General features: G+C 40.0%; 1 protein-coding gene across 4 annotated transcripts in view; it reads left to right on the plus strand.

Annotated features, from left to right (window-relative positions):
- The window catches only part of GFM2 (GTP dependent ribosome recycling factor mitochondrial 2), a 24112-nt gene continuing 9896 nt past the window's right edge, over positions 1 to 14216 (plus strand). For 2 of the 4 annotated variants that reach the window (XM_083577367.1, XM_083577366.1), the window contains exons 1-18: positions 27 to 405; positions 1378 to 1465; positions 1970 to 2015; positions 2549 to 2646; positions 3476 to 3601; positions 3899 to 3987; positions 4738 to 4826; positions 5720 to 5780; positions 5931 to 6116; positions 6748 to 6828; positions 8053 to 8201; positions 8617 to 8757; positions 8849 to 8948; positions 9424 to 9613; positions 10811 to 10887; positions 11960 to 12098; positions 12198 to 12383; positions 13288 to 13403. In XM_083577367.1, coding sequence (XP_083433493.1) covers positions 361 to 405; positions 1378 to 1465; positions 1970 to 2015; positions 2549 to 2646; positions 3476 to 3601; positions 3899 to 3987; positions 4738 to 4826; positions 5720 to 5780; positions 5931 to 6116; positions 6748 to 6828; positions 8053 to 8201; positions 8617 to 8757; positions 8849 to 8948; positions 9424 to 9613; positions 10811 to 10887; positions 11960 to 12098; positions 12198 to 12383; positions 13288 to 13403 — 2007 coding nt within the window. In that variant the 5' untranslated portion in view covers positions 27 to 360. Of the gene's footprint in view, positions 424 to 1377; positions 1466 to 1969; positions 2016 to 2548; positions 2647 to 3475; positions 3602 to 3898; positions 3988 to 4737; positions 4827 to 5719; positions 5781 to 5930; positions 6117 to 6747; positions 6829 to 8052; positions 8202 to 8616; positions 8758 to 8848; positions 8949 to 9423; positions 9614 to 10810; positions 10888 to 11959; positions 12099 to 12197; positions 12384 to 13287; positions 13404 to 14216 lie in introns of all 4 variants that reach the window. The other 2 variants (XM_083577365.1, XM_083577364.1) reach the window with 2 other exon arrangements.

The following is a 14216-nucleotide window of genomic DNA, read 5'->3' on the forward strand; positions in this document are numbered from 1 at the left end:
GTGTGGCACGCTGAGACTAAACCGGAAGTTTCTAGGAGTGCGCAATGAGTCCTTTTCTGCTCTTCTCGGAGGTTTTGCTTTATTCTCAAGAGCGAAGCGATGGGCGGCGGTGAGGCAGAATTTCACGCAATAGTAACCTGACGGAGGCGGCGTTTTGGCTGCCGAATAGCCGCTTCTTAAAAGGAATGTTTGGACTGTTTAATTACCAAAAAGAAAGAAACAAAAGCCGGTTTTAATTCGGTGCCTGTTTGTGTTGAGGAGAACTTGGCCATCGATTTCAATATTCTTTTTAAAGCGCTTGCCTCAACTCTGCGCCGTTACCCGTAGCAGTTGCTTATGTGACCAGGATACTAGATAGATATGCTGCGAGATACAAGGAAATTGTTACTGGGTCCCCTCAAAGTGGTATGTTTACACAGTGTGGTAAGTCCCCCCCCCATCGATTATTTTTTAAAAAAAACTAGCAAGTATGTTAATAGCCAGTGTTACACAGATAGTATTATGTAGGCTGTTTTTGCATTTATTTATTTCTATTTATTAAGCACCTCCCAGAAAATATCTCAAGGTGACATGAACAATAAAAGCAATTAAAAATTCCATTTGTCAACAGCATATGCAATATTTCAATTTCAGATTGAATAAATAAATTTCACTTAAAAGCCTTATTGGAAAATGAAGGTCTTCAGTAGGTACCAGAAAGAGAATACATAAATAGTGCCTGTCTGATGTGTAATGGAAAGATGAGATGGTATCCACAGGAGGTCCTGTACTGCAGAGGGCAATGATTAATTGCATATATAAGGGCTGAGGTCACCATAAGATATCCTGGCCCGAAACTTGCATAGGGCTTTGTATCCCAAAAACAACACATTGATCTTAGTTTGGTAGCTAATTGGCAGCCAGTACAATTTATTCCATAGTAGACTTATAATATGTTGCGGCTTCTGGTCCAACCTCAAGGGCAGCTTCACATGCAGCCCAATTCAGTAATCCAAACTGGAGGTTACCAGTGCATGGATGATGGCTGTCCTGGCCCACAAACAGCTGTAACTGTGTTACCAGCTGAAGCTGTTAAAACTCAATTATAGCTGCTGAGGACACCTGGGCCTCTATTGCCAGGTGGATCTATGAACCTGCTTTTTCAGGAAGAGTATGTAATTAATCAAGCTTACAAGTTTTTTTTGCTGGATGTTAACATTCTACGTTTGCTTGACCTAGGCTGTATCTGTGATTTATGCTTAAGATATCTAAAACTAGCTAGCTAGTTCTAGCTGGAAAAATCAGCATTGGTCTTCTGACAGTGACATGTATTGTGTAAATAAAATTATTTTGGTGAGGTGTGTTGGCTTTCTCTAATTGTGATTTTCCCTTTTGAAGTGTATGTATTGCAGAAAATCAAGAATTATAGCTGTAAAATGCTTCAAAGGTTCTTTGACTCTTCAGAGAAGTTACAGTTATCCAGCAGGTAATTCCTTCCTCCACTCCCAGCTTACATTTTCTATACAGATCTACTATAATATGATAAAAAGGAATGAGATGTACTTATGAAAATATGCTTCTGTGCATAACTGTTACATGCCAGTATTATTGTTGCTGTATGTAAAGGTTCTGTATGTGGAATTGTTTTTGTAGCTGATAGTAGGAACATAGGGAACTGCTTTATACCAAGTCAGACAATCTGTCTAACTCGGTATTGTCTACAGAGTTATCCAGGTTTTCTCATGGGGGTGAGGAGACACCCTTCAGAGTTGACAGTGCTGATAATCACATCAGCCAGAGAAAAAAGTGTGTGTGTGTGTGTGTGTGTGTGTGTGAGAGAGAGAGAGAGAGAGAGAGAGAGAGAGCCTCATGTTCAGTAGTAGACGCAAGTGCAGGAGGATCTCTGATTGGTACTGATGCTTGTGCTGTGAAACATAACTTCTACTCATTGGAAACATTATTAATGCTCTGGCCGCTTCTCTTTTAATAGGTGAAGTAAAATCTTTGCGCTCTATTATCACTCCACCTGCCTCTAAGTAAGTTATTAATTTTCATATATTCTATTTTTCCTATTTATTTTTTGCCCTTCACACATTGGTATTAGGGTAGGCTACAATAAAATTCAACAGAAAAGAATTCATTCAGTAAAACCACAAGAAATAGTGTACTAAAAAAGGGCTGGGAACCAGGCCAAGCAGCTGGATGTGGCCCTCCAGGTCTCTCTATTTGGCCCTTGCAACTCTCTGTAGGCCAAGCCCCTGTCCAGCCGTACTCCATGCTCTCTTTGTGTTTTGTCTGGCTGGAATGTCATTGAACTATAATGCCTCTTACTTGCCCAGATGAAGAAATGGGTGTGTAGAAACCTCTGATTTCTGCATGCCTGTGGTACAAATCTATTGCTCTGCCTGTTTGTGCCTCTGATCCTACTCACCACTGGAATGCAGCCCCTAGGGTTTAAAGACTGTTCATGTACAGATGAGCAAAGTTATTTTTTATGTATTATTTGTAAAGTTATAATTGCCTTAGATACTTGGGTGCTAAGTGGGAATTCTTTGCTTTTCTTAAACAGAATCCGCAACATTGGCATCATGGCTCACATAGATGCAGGAAAAACAACTACCACCGAAAGGATGCTGTATTATTCTGGGTACATAAGAAACCTAGGAGGTTAGTTAACAAAATCTGCTATGGTTCATTCTTAGAGAGGGAGAACACACATATAAAGTATTGAACCACTCAAGCCTCTGCCGCAGGTTAAGTTGGCTGTCACCTTTCTTGTGCTGGTGCAGACTGGGCAGTCTCCTATCCTTCTACTTGCCTAGTTGTCATTTTATTTTTCCCTTTCTGGGGTCCCTTTCCAGGGTTCCTGAGTAATAATCCTGGTGCTTTCCCTATGAGGTCTGCTCACTGCCCTGTCCCATGTTTGGCACAGGAAGAGTTTCTGGGCATGTCCATGGAGGTTATGGGGCTCTGTTTGCAGGTGTCTTTTTTGGTTTTTTTTGTTCTTTGTATTTCTGTTCTTTGTGTGTAGGAGGATCTGGTCTGCTTGTTGTATGGGCCTCTGCACTGATACTAAGGTTTGGCTTAATTTATCATTTGCATTTTTAAAATGCAGCCTTGCACACATACAAAGTGAGGTTTTGACCGTGGCATTAAGGATGAGCTATTTACTTGTGTTGCCCCTGCCATGACTTTCTTGCAATGCATTCTACCTCTCCCACCTGTCCAGCACCTTGCATGGTTCACCTATCCATTCAATGGATAGGACTTCTGTTTCCGTTGGTGCAGGAATACTGCTGCCCATATACAAGGCCACGTACTTGGCATCCTAAACAGCTTTCCCGGTCTTTGACATTAGATAGGAGAACTGGGCCTTAGGCATTTTGTTTTATAGCATTTCCCCAGTGATACATTGCATTCTGATAAAATGAATCAAGAGCTAAGATCGTTTTACAGCGGCCAAACTGAAAAAAGCTACATTCTTTTTATTAATCAGATGTTGATGATGGTGACACAGTCACAGATTTCATGGCACAGGAGCGAGAACGTGGCATTACCATTCAATCTGCTGCTGTAACTTTCGATTGGAAGGGCTACAGAATAAATCTGATAGACACACCAGGTATGTTATACAGTGATAAGCTGGGTCAAAAGCTGCTGAGAGATCCTGGAGAATCAATAGGATCACGCGCCTGCTGTTGCTCTCTATTGAAGTTCATCCACCAGGGTGTCCCCAAACCAGGCCTGGGTGCAGATCATCAGTTTCATCCAAGAGGGTCTGTTGTGGTTTTAGACTGAGTGCCTATTCATCACAAGCCAGTAAAAAGTTATTAGGTGAAGACATGCTGCCTTTCTAATATTGTTAAAGCGTTACTATTCTTATGACCTCTGTTACTTCTCTGTTTAAATTGTATGTTAGGTCATGTGGACTTTACAGTGGAGGTGGAACGTTCACTGAGAGTGCTGGATGGAGCAGTGGCTGTATTTGATGCCTCGGCTGGTGTGGAAGTAAGAATGACCACAGTGTGCTGTGACTTTACCTCACTTTAGTCTGTTTCTATAGCCATGATTTTAACTGATGAGAATTTAAGGCCTAGATGCTCACTTCCACCAGCAAATGCTTGCCTCACATTATAAGGAGAGCGTATGTCATCAGATGGAGGTAAAGGCAGGAGAAGAGCCTTTTGGGGGTGGTTAGTGATCTGCTGCCCATGTGTCAAAGCTGCCCCCATTTCTGCAAAATGCAAGCCCCACAGCTATGAACGTTTATCCTGAGGATCTAATCTGAGGATCCAAAATGGCAGCATCTGCATGATAGCATAAGAAATGCTATGTTGGATTAGCATTCTTTCTCCAGTAGAAGCTAGTGAGATGCCTCTTGAAGTATGCAAGAAGAGCATGTTCCCTTGTTTGCCCAACAAGTACCGTACCCAGAGGTTTTAATGACATACTGATTTCAGTGACATATATTGCAGATTGACTACAGTTGTTTTTTTAAAAGAGCTCCAGTTCTTTGAAGGTGCCTGCCAGCTGCCATCACACTCCCCCGCTCCATTCCTCATCCATCTCATTTGTCACTCAGTCTCTTGACTTCTCTACATCTTGTCTCATCTGTCTTACTGCAAACCTTCTGAGTAGGAGCCACGCCCATTTTGATGCCTCATACATTGCAAGTGTTAAAGAAGCGTTTACACAATTGTAGGTGACAGCAGGCACCCGTTTTGCCGAAAGGATTGACACTTTCCATCTTTGCCTTAGGCTCAGTCTTTGACAGTGTGGAGACAAGCAGACAAGCACCACATTCCACGGATTTGCTTCTTAAACAAGATGGACAAAAATGGAGCAAGGTACTAAGATGTCTATTTCTTCCAGGGTCAGTGAAGCAAGGAAAGGCTTGCTTCACTGATTGTATTATATTTTAGGGTGGTTTCTGATTATCCAAGATTCGTGTGACTTAACACGAACGTTAACTGTGCAGTGGTTGCTTTAATTCCTTTTATGTGAAATTTACAAAAATGCTCACTTGCCTGGTTGCTTGGGATGCTTCCTGGTCACCAGACAGGGTAACTTTACAATATTTGTTTGATTCATCCTTTGATTCTACAAATAACTTAGATATAAGTATGTATGAAAAGGCGGGCTTGAAAAAAGAATGGTGTGAATTAGAAAAACCTGGATATTTGCAAGACAGTTTTAAAATATTCAGATAAGGAAGTTAAATGCTTTCAAAATATGTACTTAATCTGCATAACTGACACCCTGGTCCTATCATGTTTGTGGAAAATCCCAACTAGCGTACATATGGTCCCATCAATTCAGGTCTTCAGAAAGGCTCTAAGGTCCGGTTTGTTTTGAGTTGCTTTCTCTTGGACTGAGATGGGCTTAGCTGTTTTTAAATGGGCTTTGTGTTGACTGGAAATAAACTATTTTTAAGGTGCTTATGCTGGTTGTTAACTCCATTTGGTTTTATTGTTGTCAGATTCAATTTTGGTATTGTGTTTTATAAGCTGGTTTGTGAAAGTTTGACCTTAACAGACAACCTAGAAATTTCTTGAGATTTCCACATTTGGATCCTTTCTCAGATGTTTAGTTTTTGTGTGTGTGTTTTTAGCTAAAACACTGTGTTTTTATTTAGTTCCCTATCTTATGTCTCAGGTGGGGTTTTTTGGCTGGGAGGAGTGACATGTTGGATAAAGATAAAGACACGATTTTCTCTCTAACAGTAATAATTTGTCTTTAGTTTCACCTATGCAGTTGAGAGTATCAGGCAGAAGTTGAAGGCTAAGCCTCTGCTTTTACAGGTAATGTAAAGCAAACTTTTACTTTTAAACAATTAGCATTAGTTACAAATCATGATGCATTTTAACTTTGGTGTTTCCTTCATACTGCTATGTCTTACTATCGAATTGCGTTTATTTATATTTTTGTTCTCTCCTTCCCACTGAATCCAGTTGCCAATTGGAGAAGGAAAGAACTTTAGGGGAATAGTTGACGTGGTGACCATGAACCAAATTATTTGGAAATCTGCAACCGAGTTCGATGATGGAAAGAATTTTGAACAGAAACCCTTGGAAGAAACTGAAGATCCTGACTTGCTAAGGGATGCCAGGGATGCAAGAAATGCCTTAATAGAACAAGTAAAGTTCTAAAGTAAATATGATATAAAACAGTTGAGACCTTTGATTAATGCAAATATGTCTGAAAACCAAAACTCAAGTGACTGATACTGTTGGCCATACAAGTTGAGATTCTGATAAAATTGTATATTGGGATGTTTTAAATAACGATACACTAGATACTTTAATTATCATATTTTGTACATTTGACTACTGGGAGAGAAAAAAGTTCTATATTTCCATTTATACAAACTGCATTTTAATTTGCAGATTTGTACACTCCTACCCAATTTTGAATTTTGGTTCAATATAAACAATGTTCCCTGTTTAGTTAGTATAAGCAATGTTGTGGTATCTGCAGCCTTGTCATTCTCCAAGGAAAACCTGAACTGCCCGTGGGAGTTTCTTCCCCGCTTTGCCCAACCCTTGTTCTCTCTGGGTTGGAGATAAAGAGGCTAAAAATATAAAAGCAGAATTAGGGAAGTTTATATTTTCACTTTGCTGAATACTCTAAAATTCTATATTTTTAAATTTCATATATTCTTTTACATGCCAATTGGTGATTTGCAGATGGTCAAACAGACATTTGGTGCACTAACTTGAATAGTGTGTAATGGCAATAGTGTAGATTTTTTCTCTCTCTCTTCATAAGGTTGCAGACCTGGATGATGAATTTGCTGAGCTGCTCCTTGGGGATTTCAGTGAGAATTTTGATGCCTTGCCAGCTGATAAGGTACATGGCTCTGGGGGTTGTTTATTATATAACTGCATATTATTACAGTTTTATTGTGTTTGTACATAACAGGATAGAGTGCCTTTTTCCTGCATGTGTGATGCAACCAAATTATTAACGCTTGGTAGAGAATGCTAGGATACTGTGGCAAACCTGCAGGAATGTGATTTGGTAAGGGGAGTGATGATGAGATGGCAGCAGGCAGGGAAGGAAGGAAGACGAGAGTAAAGCTGTTGTGAATGACATGTATTGACAGTATTTAGAAATAGTTAATAAAAGGGTACTGCCCCCCTGCAGTTGACGGGATAGTTATCTTCTGCTCCATGTCAGTATTTTAGTCCAGACCAAATACTGATACAAGCCAACATGCAGAGCCGCACAACTAGTTCATTGAGTCCAGGGGAACTTTGAACTGGCAGGCTGCAAACAGTTGCCTGCACCCCTTCCATACAGTCCCATGACTTTTGAAAGTTTCACAAGCAGCTTGGGACACAGTGGATGCGGCTAGGGCCCACTGTGCAAATAAAAATAGTTTTTAAAAAGATATTGGGTGCACTTAGGTCTTTGGGCATACCTTGGCAGCACTGGGGTTCATAATGTTAAGCTGCATGTCTTACTGGTATTAAATTTTTTTTTATTTTTAATAAGGAAAGCAATTCTTTCTAGAAACTTCATGGTTTTATGGGAAGACCTGATCGTAAAATGCTTTAAAATGATATCCTACTGATATGTTCTGTTTATAATGGGAAAGAATCCTTAGGTTGAAGCAAGAGCCACAAGCCATAAAACCAAATGGCAGCTACAAAGCCATAGAAAGGATAGGTTTTTTTTTGTGGGCAGCAATATTATAAACCCTGAGGGTCAAGGGTATATTCAGGAAGGTGCTTGCAATGCCTGCAAGGTGAAGACTGAGGAATATGGCCAGAAAGCCTGTTGCATAGCACTCATCGGTTGCCTTGTTTTTTAGGGTGGCTTGAGAAAAGAATATGCCCTAAAAGAAATTTTCTGAGGTCTTTGATAAATATCACATAATGCATATCAAGCAGAAGCCCATAACTTAAGTATTTTTTCATTAGGACCTGGAATAATGTATATGATAAACACCTTATGACCAAAACAAAATACCATCCAAAGGTGCAACTCAGTTAATGCTTGAGCTGTATACTCTTCCTTTGACTCTTAAGTAGATCATTGTTAAAATTATGAATCTTTGTGCCTCTGTAGTTGCATTCTGCTGTACGAAGAGTAACCCTAGCACAGAAAGCTGTACCTGTGTTCTGTGGAAGTGCACTGAAAAACAAAGGTGTTCAGCCATTATTGGATGGTGTCACCAGGTATTTGCCTGCACCGGATGAACGCAGCTACGACTTCGTGTGAGTAAGAAGATGACGCGTTTTAATAAGTTTAAGCATGTGTTAGAAAAGCCATGAAAAAGAAACCGTTTATTAGCATCTTATGGGAGATTACAAATAGGCCGGGTTCTTGGGAAGGAGAGAGAGGCTCTAGTGAGGCACAGACCTAGGAAGCATGCACAGACCACACATTGTAAGTAGCAGCTGGTGTGCTGCAATGTGCACTCATAGCCTAGGACTCGGTAATTCTTATGCAGATTCCTAAAAGGATACAGGGTACATGATGCCCCATCATTTTTCTATTAAGCAGTTTTATTTTAGCTCAGCTAAACTAGTACCGATAAACAGATTATTCGCATAGCCAGAGAAAATGCCCTATTTTTTATCATCCAAAATATCCATTAATGTTATATTTTTCCTTCACTACTTTTTGCAGGCAGTGGTATAAAGATGACCTGTGTGCTCTAGCATTTAAAGTTATTCATGACAAACAACGTGGGCCGTTGGTTTTCTTCCGTATTTACTCTGGCACAATGAAGCCTCAGTCAGCTGTCTATAATATTAGCAAAAACTGCACGTGAGTAAAAAAAGGGTGAGGAAAGGATTGTGAGTGTAACTGTTCGGATTCCTCAGTAGGAGTAGCATTTAATCTGAGCCATTCCTTGCAGGGAGAGAATGAGTCGCCTGCTTCTGCCTTTCGCTGATCAGCAAATAGAAATCTCTTCGCTAACGGCTGGCAATATTGCCCTCACAGTTGGATTGAAACAGGTGAAGAAATATGAATCCCAAAAATTTTTGAAAAATTGCGTCAACATTAATGTAGAGAATTACATTTTGCTGATTGCCAATATTACTGGGAAAAAGTGAAACCAATTCTCTAGTGACTTCTTTATTTTTTAACGACATAAGTTTTTTGTTGGTTCTGTTAGGGAATCTCTCTGCAGCTATAACCTGACTAGCAAAGGGTTCACTTTGTAGTAAGGAACAATGTGTTACACATCAAAGAAGCTTTTGTCACAGTTTTTTCAATTTGGTTCTCTCTACTGGCAAAGAAAAACAATTAGAGAAGGTGAGTTGAAGCAAAACCAAAAAGTTGCTCTAATTGCTGTCATCCCAAATTGGTTTGTCTTTTGCCTGGGAAAAGACCGCCTTCGGCAGTTGGCTAATTTTCTGTGCTTTTTAATGATGAAAACCAATTACATGTTGACAAACGGCATGCCATGTGCTTTTTGGCATCCCCCAGAGTGCCACTGGCGACACCATTGTTTCGTCAAAGGCTTCAGCAATGGCTGCAGCTCAACAAGCTGGAAGAAATGTGGGGTCAAAGCACGGTCGAAGCAGCGAAGTAGAGAATCTTATCTTGGCCGGCATTGAGATTCCAGAGCCCGTCTTCTTTTGTACCATAGAGCCGCCTTCCATGGCCAGGCAACCAGGTATGAGGCAATTACTGAAAGTGCTAATAGTGTACTCTTAATTCATACGTAGCCCTGAAGAAATGGAACGTTCTGTGGTTTCTCAATATGCACAATGTGTTCAAGAAGACATATTAAAAAGGCCCAGTCTTCTCATTTAGATCCAGGATGGGGGAGGGGATGAATATGCTTTGCCAGTTTATAAAAAGTTCTTTAAAGTACAGTCGTACCTTGGATCTTGAATGGCTTAGTTGCTGAATGTTTTGGTTCCTGAATGATCGAAAACTGGGAGTATTCTGGTTTTTGAATGTTTTTTTGGAAGCTGAATGTCTGATGGGGCTTCCACAGCTTCTGATTGGCTGCAGGAGCTTCCTGCAGCCAATCACAAGCCGTGCTTTGGTTTCTGAACATTTTGGAAGTTGAACGGACTTCTGGAACAGATTCTGTTCTACTTCCAAGGGAAGGCTGTATTGACTAAAATGCCTAATTCAGAGTCTAGGACAGAGCTTTCCTAACTTTTCATGCCTGTGACACACATTTTAGACATGCATCATTTCGCGACACAGTAATTTAGTTTTACTAGCAAACTGGAGGTTAAATGAACCCCTTTCAAGCCCTGGGAGTGTTCACACAACACACACTGCAACTGGTACACTAATGTGTCGCGACACACAGTTTGGAAGGCTCTGGTCTAGGAACAAGTTCTGTACTCCTAAGCATGAATGTGATTGGCAGCTCCTTGTGTGACAAAAGATTTCTTGAAATGGATTCAGGGGTTTCAAAACCAGCTTTTGGTTTTGACTGGTTTTGCCAGTCGATGGACTACGATGCAACATAGCGTTCAAAAGGGAAGTGAGGGAGAGAGAAATTATCATTGGGACCATAAGCATTTGAATTATTTTCCTTCCATCACATTGGTGGAATTTTGATCTATCTTTTGTTGGAAGCTAGAATCTTTTAGTACAGCAGTACAGAAACATTAATAGGTTGATTACAGCTAAAGATACTTTAGCTATATTTGGAAGGCTTTGCTATTCCTATATATTGCTATTTACTCCAACCTTTCTTTGATGGAAGGGGAGCAGGAACACAGCAACACAGCTGCCTCTTCCCTCTCCTACCTTTAATGTCCACATATTATTTAAATTCTCAGCAGAGTCTACTTAAACCCCAATTGTGCTCTTCATACTTGATATATAGTCAATACTTTTATTTTAGATCTAGATAATGCCTTGGCTTGCCTGCAACGTGAGGATCCAAGTTTGAAAGTCAAGATAGATTCAGACACTGGGCAGGTAAGGCCTTTGGTGCCAATTATTAAATTTCTCCCAATATTATAACTTTGATGCTTCCTTGACTGTGTTTTTAATGTCTATGGATGCAACAACTATTGCGCTGTCTTAGGCTAATTCAAGTCTGTAATGTAGATATATCCTAAGTGCCATGGCTTTCCAATGAGAAATGTTGGGAATTTGTTTTCTGTAACAGTATTATTTTCCCTTCTCATAAATAAGCAGTTCTGCTGCTTCTGTGGAAGCCATTATGATTAAACTGGTTTAAAACCAATTTGGGTTTGTATTACTAAGATGTGATTTAAAAATAGAAACAAAAACGGAGGTTTAACAAGCAAGCATTAGTGTTACAAATTTTACAACTTTACTTTTTATAGCTGTGACCTTTTACCTGTAAACTGCCCACAGCTTGACTCGGCACCAGTTTACTTCATTGGGAAGTTGTTTAGATATGTTAAGAGGCCATAAGTTTATAACATGTGATAATATTTCTTTAAATATTGAGAAGAATATAAATGAAGCCACATGAATGCTACCAGTGTAAAGGAGATTCTGAGGGTTCTTTTGCCTTGTTTTGTGGCATAAAAAACATGTATCTCAAACTGGTAACTTTAATACTGACCTGCATTCTGTTTTAGATTATGAAGCTGTCCTTATTTATTCTGTTTTTAAATCCAGAAAATTTTATAAACTCGTATATTCCCTTTATATTATGTCACTTTTTCACATGCCTTTAATTCTCCAACACATAGTTCATTTCTGGCTTGCAAATTGAAATTTTGGATTTGCCATATACTTTTCATATACTTTTGAGATCTGTTAACGAACAATATAGTTTAAGCTAATCTATTTTGCAGAGTTCTCCCACTATTCTCAGTTGAGTTAAATGAACCAACGTAGGCCGAAGTCACTGAAAAATGCAATCTGCTTCCTGCTGTGTTGCTGTTCCCCTTGATCTAGGTTTTTCTTAAAATCTCACCTGAATTATCCTTTTTGAAAGAAGATAAAAGTAGCTCACCTCTGTACCCCATGACTTTGATGTAACTGTTAAGAATACTTTCACATTTTTTGCCAGACTATCCTCTGTGGCATGGGAGAGCTGCACATTGAGATCATTCAGGACCGAATCAGACGTGAACATAAACTTGAGACCTATCTGGGACCTCTTCAGATAGCTTACCGAGAAACAATCCAAAACTCTGCTAAGGCTATAGGTAAAGTAACTGTCGTCTTGGACCTGCAAGTGAACGACTTAAAATTTTGTTGGCAAGAAGTTCAGTGTGATCTGTGGGATTTCCATTATTTTGTCACAGACACGCTGGACAGAACTGTAGGAGAGAAACGGCACCAGGTGACTGTAGAATTGGGAGTGAGACCGTGGGCGGGAGAAACATCAGCAACAGCACCGGTCATTGAGTATGCAGAGAACGTCTGTGACTCGCTCCAGCCAGATCTTCGTGAAGCTATAGCAAACGGAATCCATACATCGTACCTTCAAGGTAAGAGCCACCTCAATCCTTATTTTGAATTTATTAGAATTGTTGTTTTCTGAGTGCCTAGCCCAAGCAAAGACATTTTGTGAAATGGATCCAACATCATGATCAGAATCTTCCTCCCCATCTGCACCCCACTTGCCTGTCCCTACCCCCTTCCTTCTGGGTTTGATTATGAGTTGTTATGAAGAAAATACTGCAAAAAGTAAGTGTTCTGAAATTTGTATGTGAAAATCTTTCAAGTTTCTTTTTTTAAAACAAATAAACTAAACACATATGGCAGTGTGGCCTGGACTCTGAGCTCTGCAACCCTGATAATTCTGTGAGAGAGATTTTAAAGTATGTTTAGCAGTAACCATGGATAAAAGTTGCCTGAGGTAGCTCAATCCAGTCAGTTGATGGATGAATCATGGCAGTCAGTTCTGGTTTCTGATCAGAGTTGGTGTTCTCTTGGAGGTGCAACAAGTTAGCACAGCCTGACTAAATATTGAATTATTCATACCTATTATTTTCCCATTCCATGGGTTAGTAGAAAATTGGAAACTGTAAATTAATGCAAGTATATTCCTCTATTTTGTTTGATTACTCAGTTTCTTTCTTTTTAAAGAAAAAGAACAAAGCTTGTGTGTCTGGTGCCGTTTGCCAGGGTTGTCTTTACCTAATGATAGTTAGATTATCATTAGTGATGACTGGGGTGCTTTTACTTTTTCAAGACTAGTAAGACGACCAAAACAAGATAGCATTGAGTTTGATGACCAATGGCTTAACTCAGAGTAATGCAGATTTCTGTGTTCCTGGCTACTATCAGTGTCAACTAAATGTTATGCAGACATTAAGAAATGTCCTTTTCCTAGCTTCCTAAGAAATGTTCATTTGGTGTTAATGCATTCTTTGTATTTTCATGTTGTAGGACCACTGCTGGGGTTTCCAGTTCAAGATGTAGTAGTGACGGTACATGCAGTGACTGTTAACTCCGATACATCTCTGACAATGGTTTCTGCTTGTGTTTCCCGTTGCATGCAAAAGGTATAAGCCCAACTGTCTTTCTGAGGTCATTTGCAGCAGTCTTCATTCAAAGTAACAGAATTACAGAGGGGTTAAAGAGTCTCCCTTAATTGTATTGTCCAGTGGTTCCCCAATGGTGGTCTGCGGACCCCAGGCGGTCCATGGTACCATTCAAATAACAAAAACTACCATAGACATATTGAAACTTTCCAAAGTAGGGGGTCCATGGCTTGGCTTTTGAAAAACAGGGGGTCTGCAGTACTTAGCTAATTGGGAACCACTAGTATAGTCTGTTGGTGGCATCTTCAGGATGGTAATATGCCCATTTTCAAATGTACAGGAGGCCTACACTTTATAGAGGGGCTACATTCCAGGGGTCCATGTGAAAAGGCAAAATCATGTAAGGTCAGGAAGACCCCTGGAAACCACTGCTCAAGCACCCCTACCTGTCCGGAGCAGGCCTTGTCCCTCCTTGCTTACTGCATCCTTCCCAGAGCCTGCTGAGCAAGGCTTTGTCTGCCACAGAAAGAGTTTTTAAAGCCTTGCTTAGCAGCTTCTGGAGGCTCTTGTGAGATCTCGCACAGCCCCTTCCAGTGGTTTCTTCCTTCTGTTTATTTTTTGATGACACGCACAAGGCTGCGATGGCATAAGTAAATTGCGTGTTAAGTTCCAGGCCTATTGTATATTCAATTCCATTATTTAATTGCTTTACTTCTGTTGATATTCTCATGCACAACCAGCAAAGGTGTGATTACAAATTAATTATGTGATATGTTAGTGTCATGTATATTGATGACTGTGCTGAATAAGCATTTGCCTCTTATTCTGCTTGTT

Source organism: Podarcis filfolensis (assembly GCF_964270895.1).
Source record: "Podarcis filfolensis genome assembly, chromosome: 11".
Taxonomy (NCBI): domain Eukaryota; kingdom Metazoa; phylum Chordata; class Lepidosauria; order Squamata; family Lacertidae; genus Podarcis; species Podarcis filfolensis.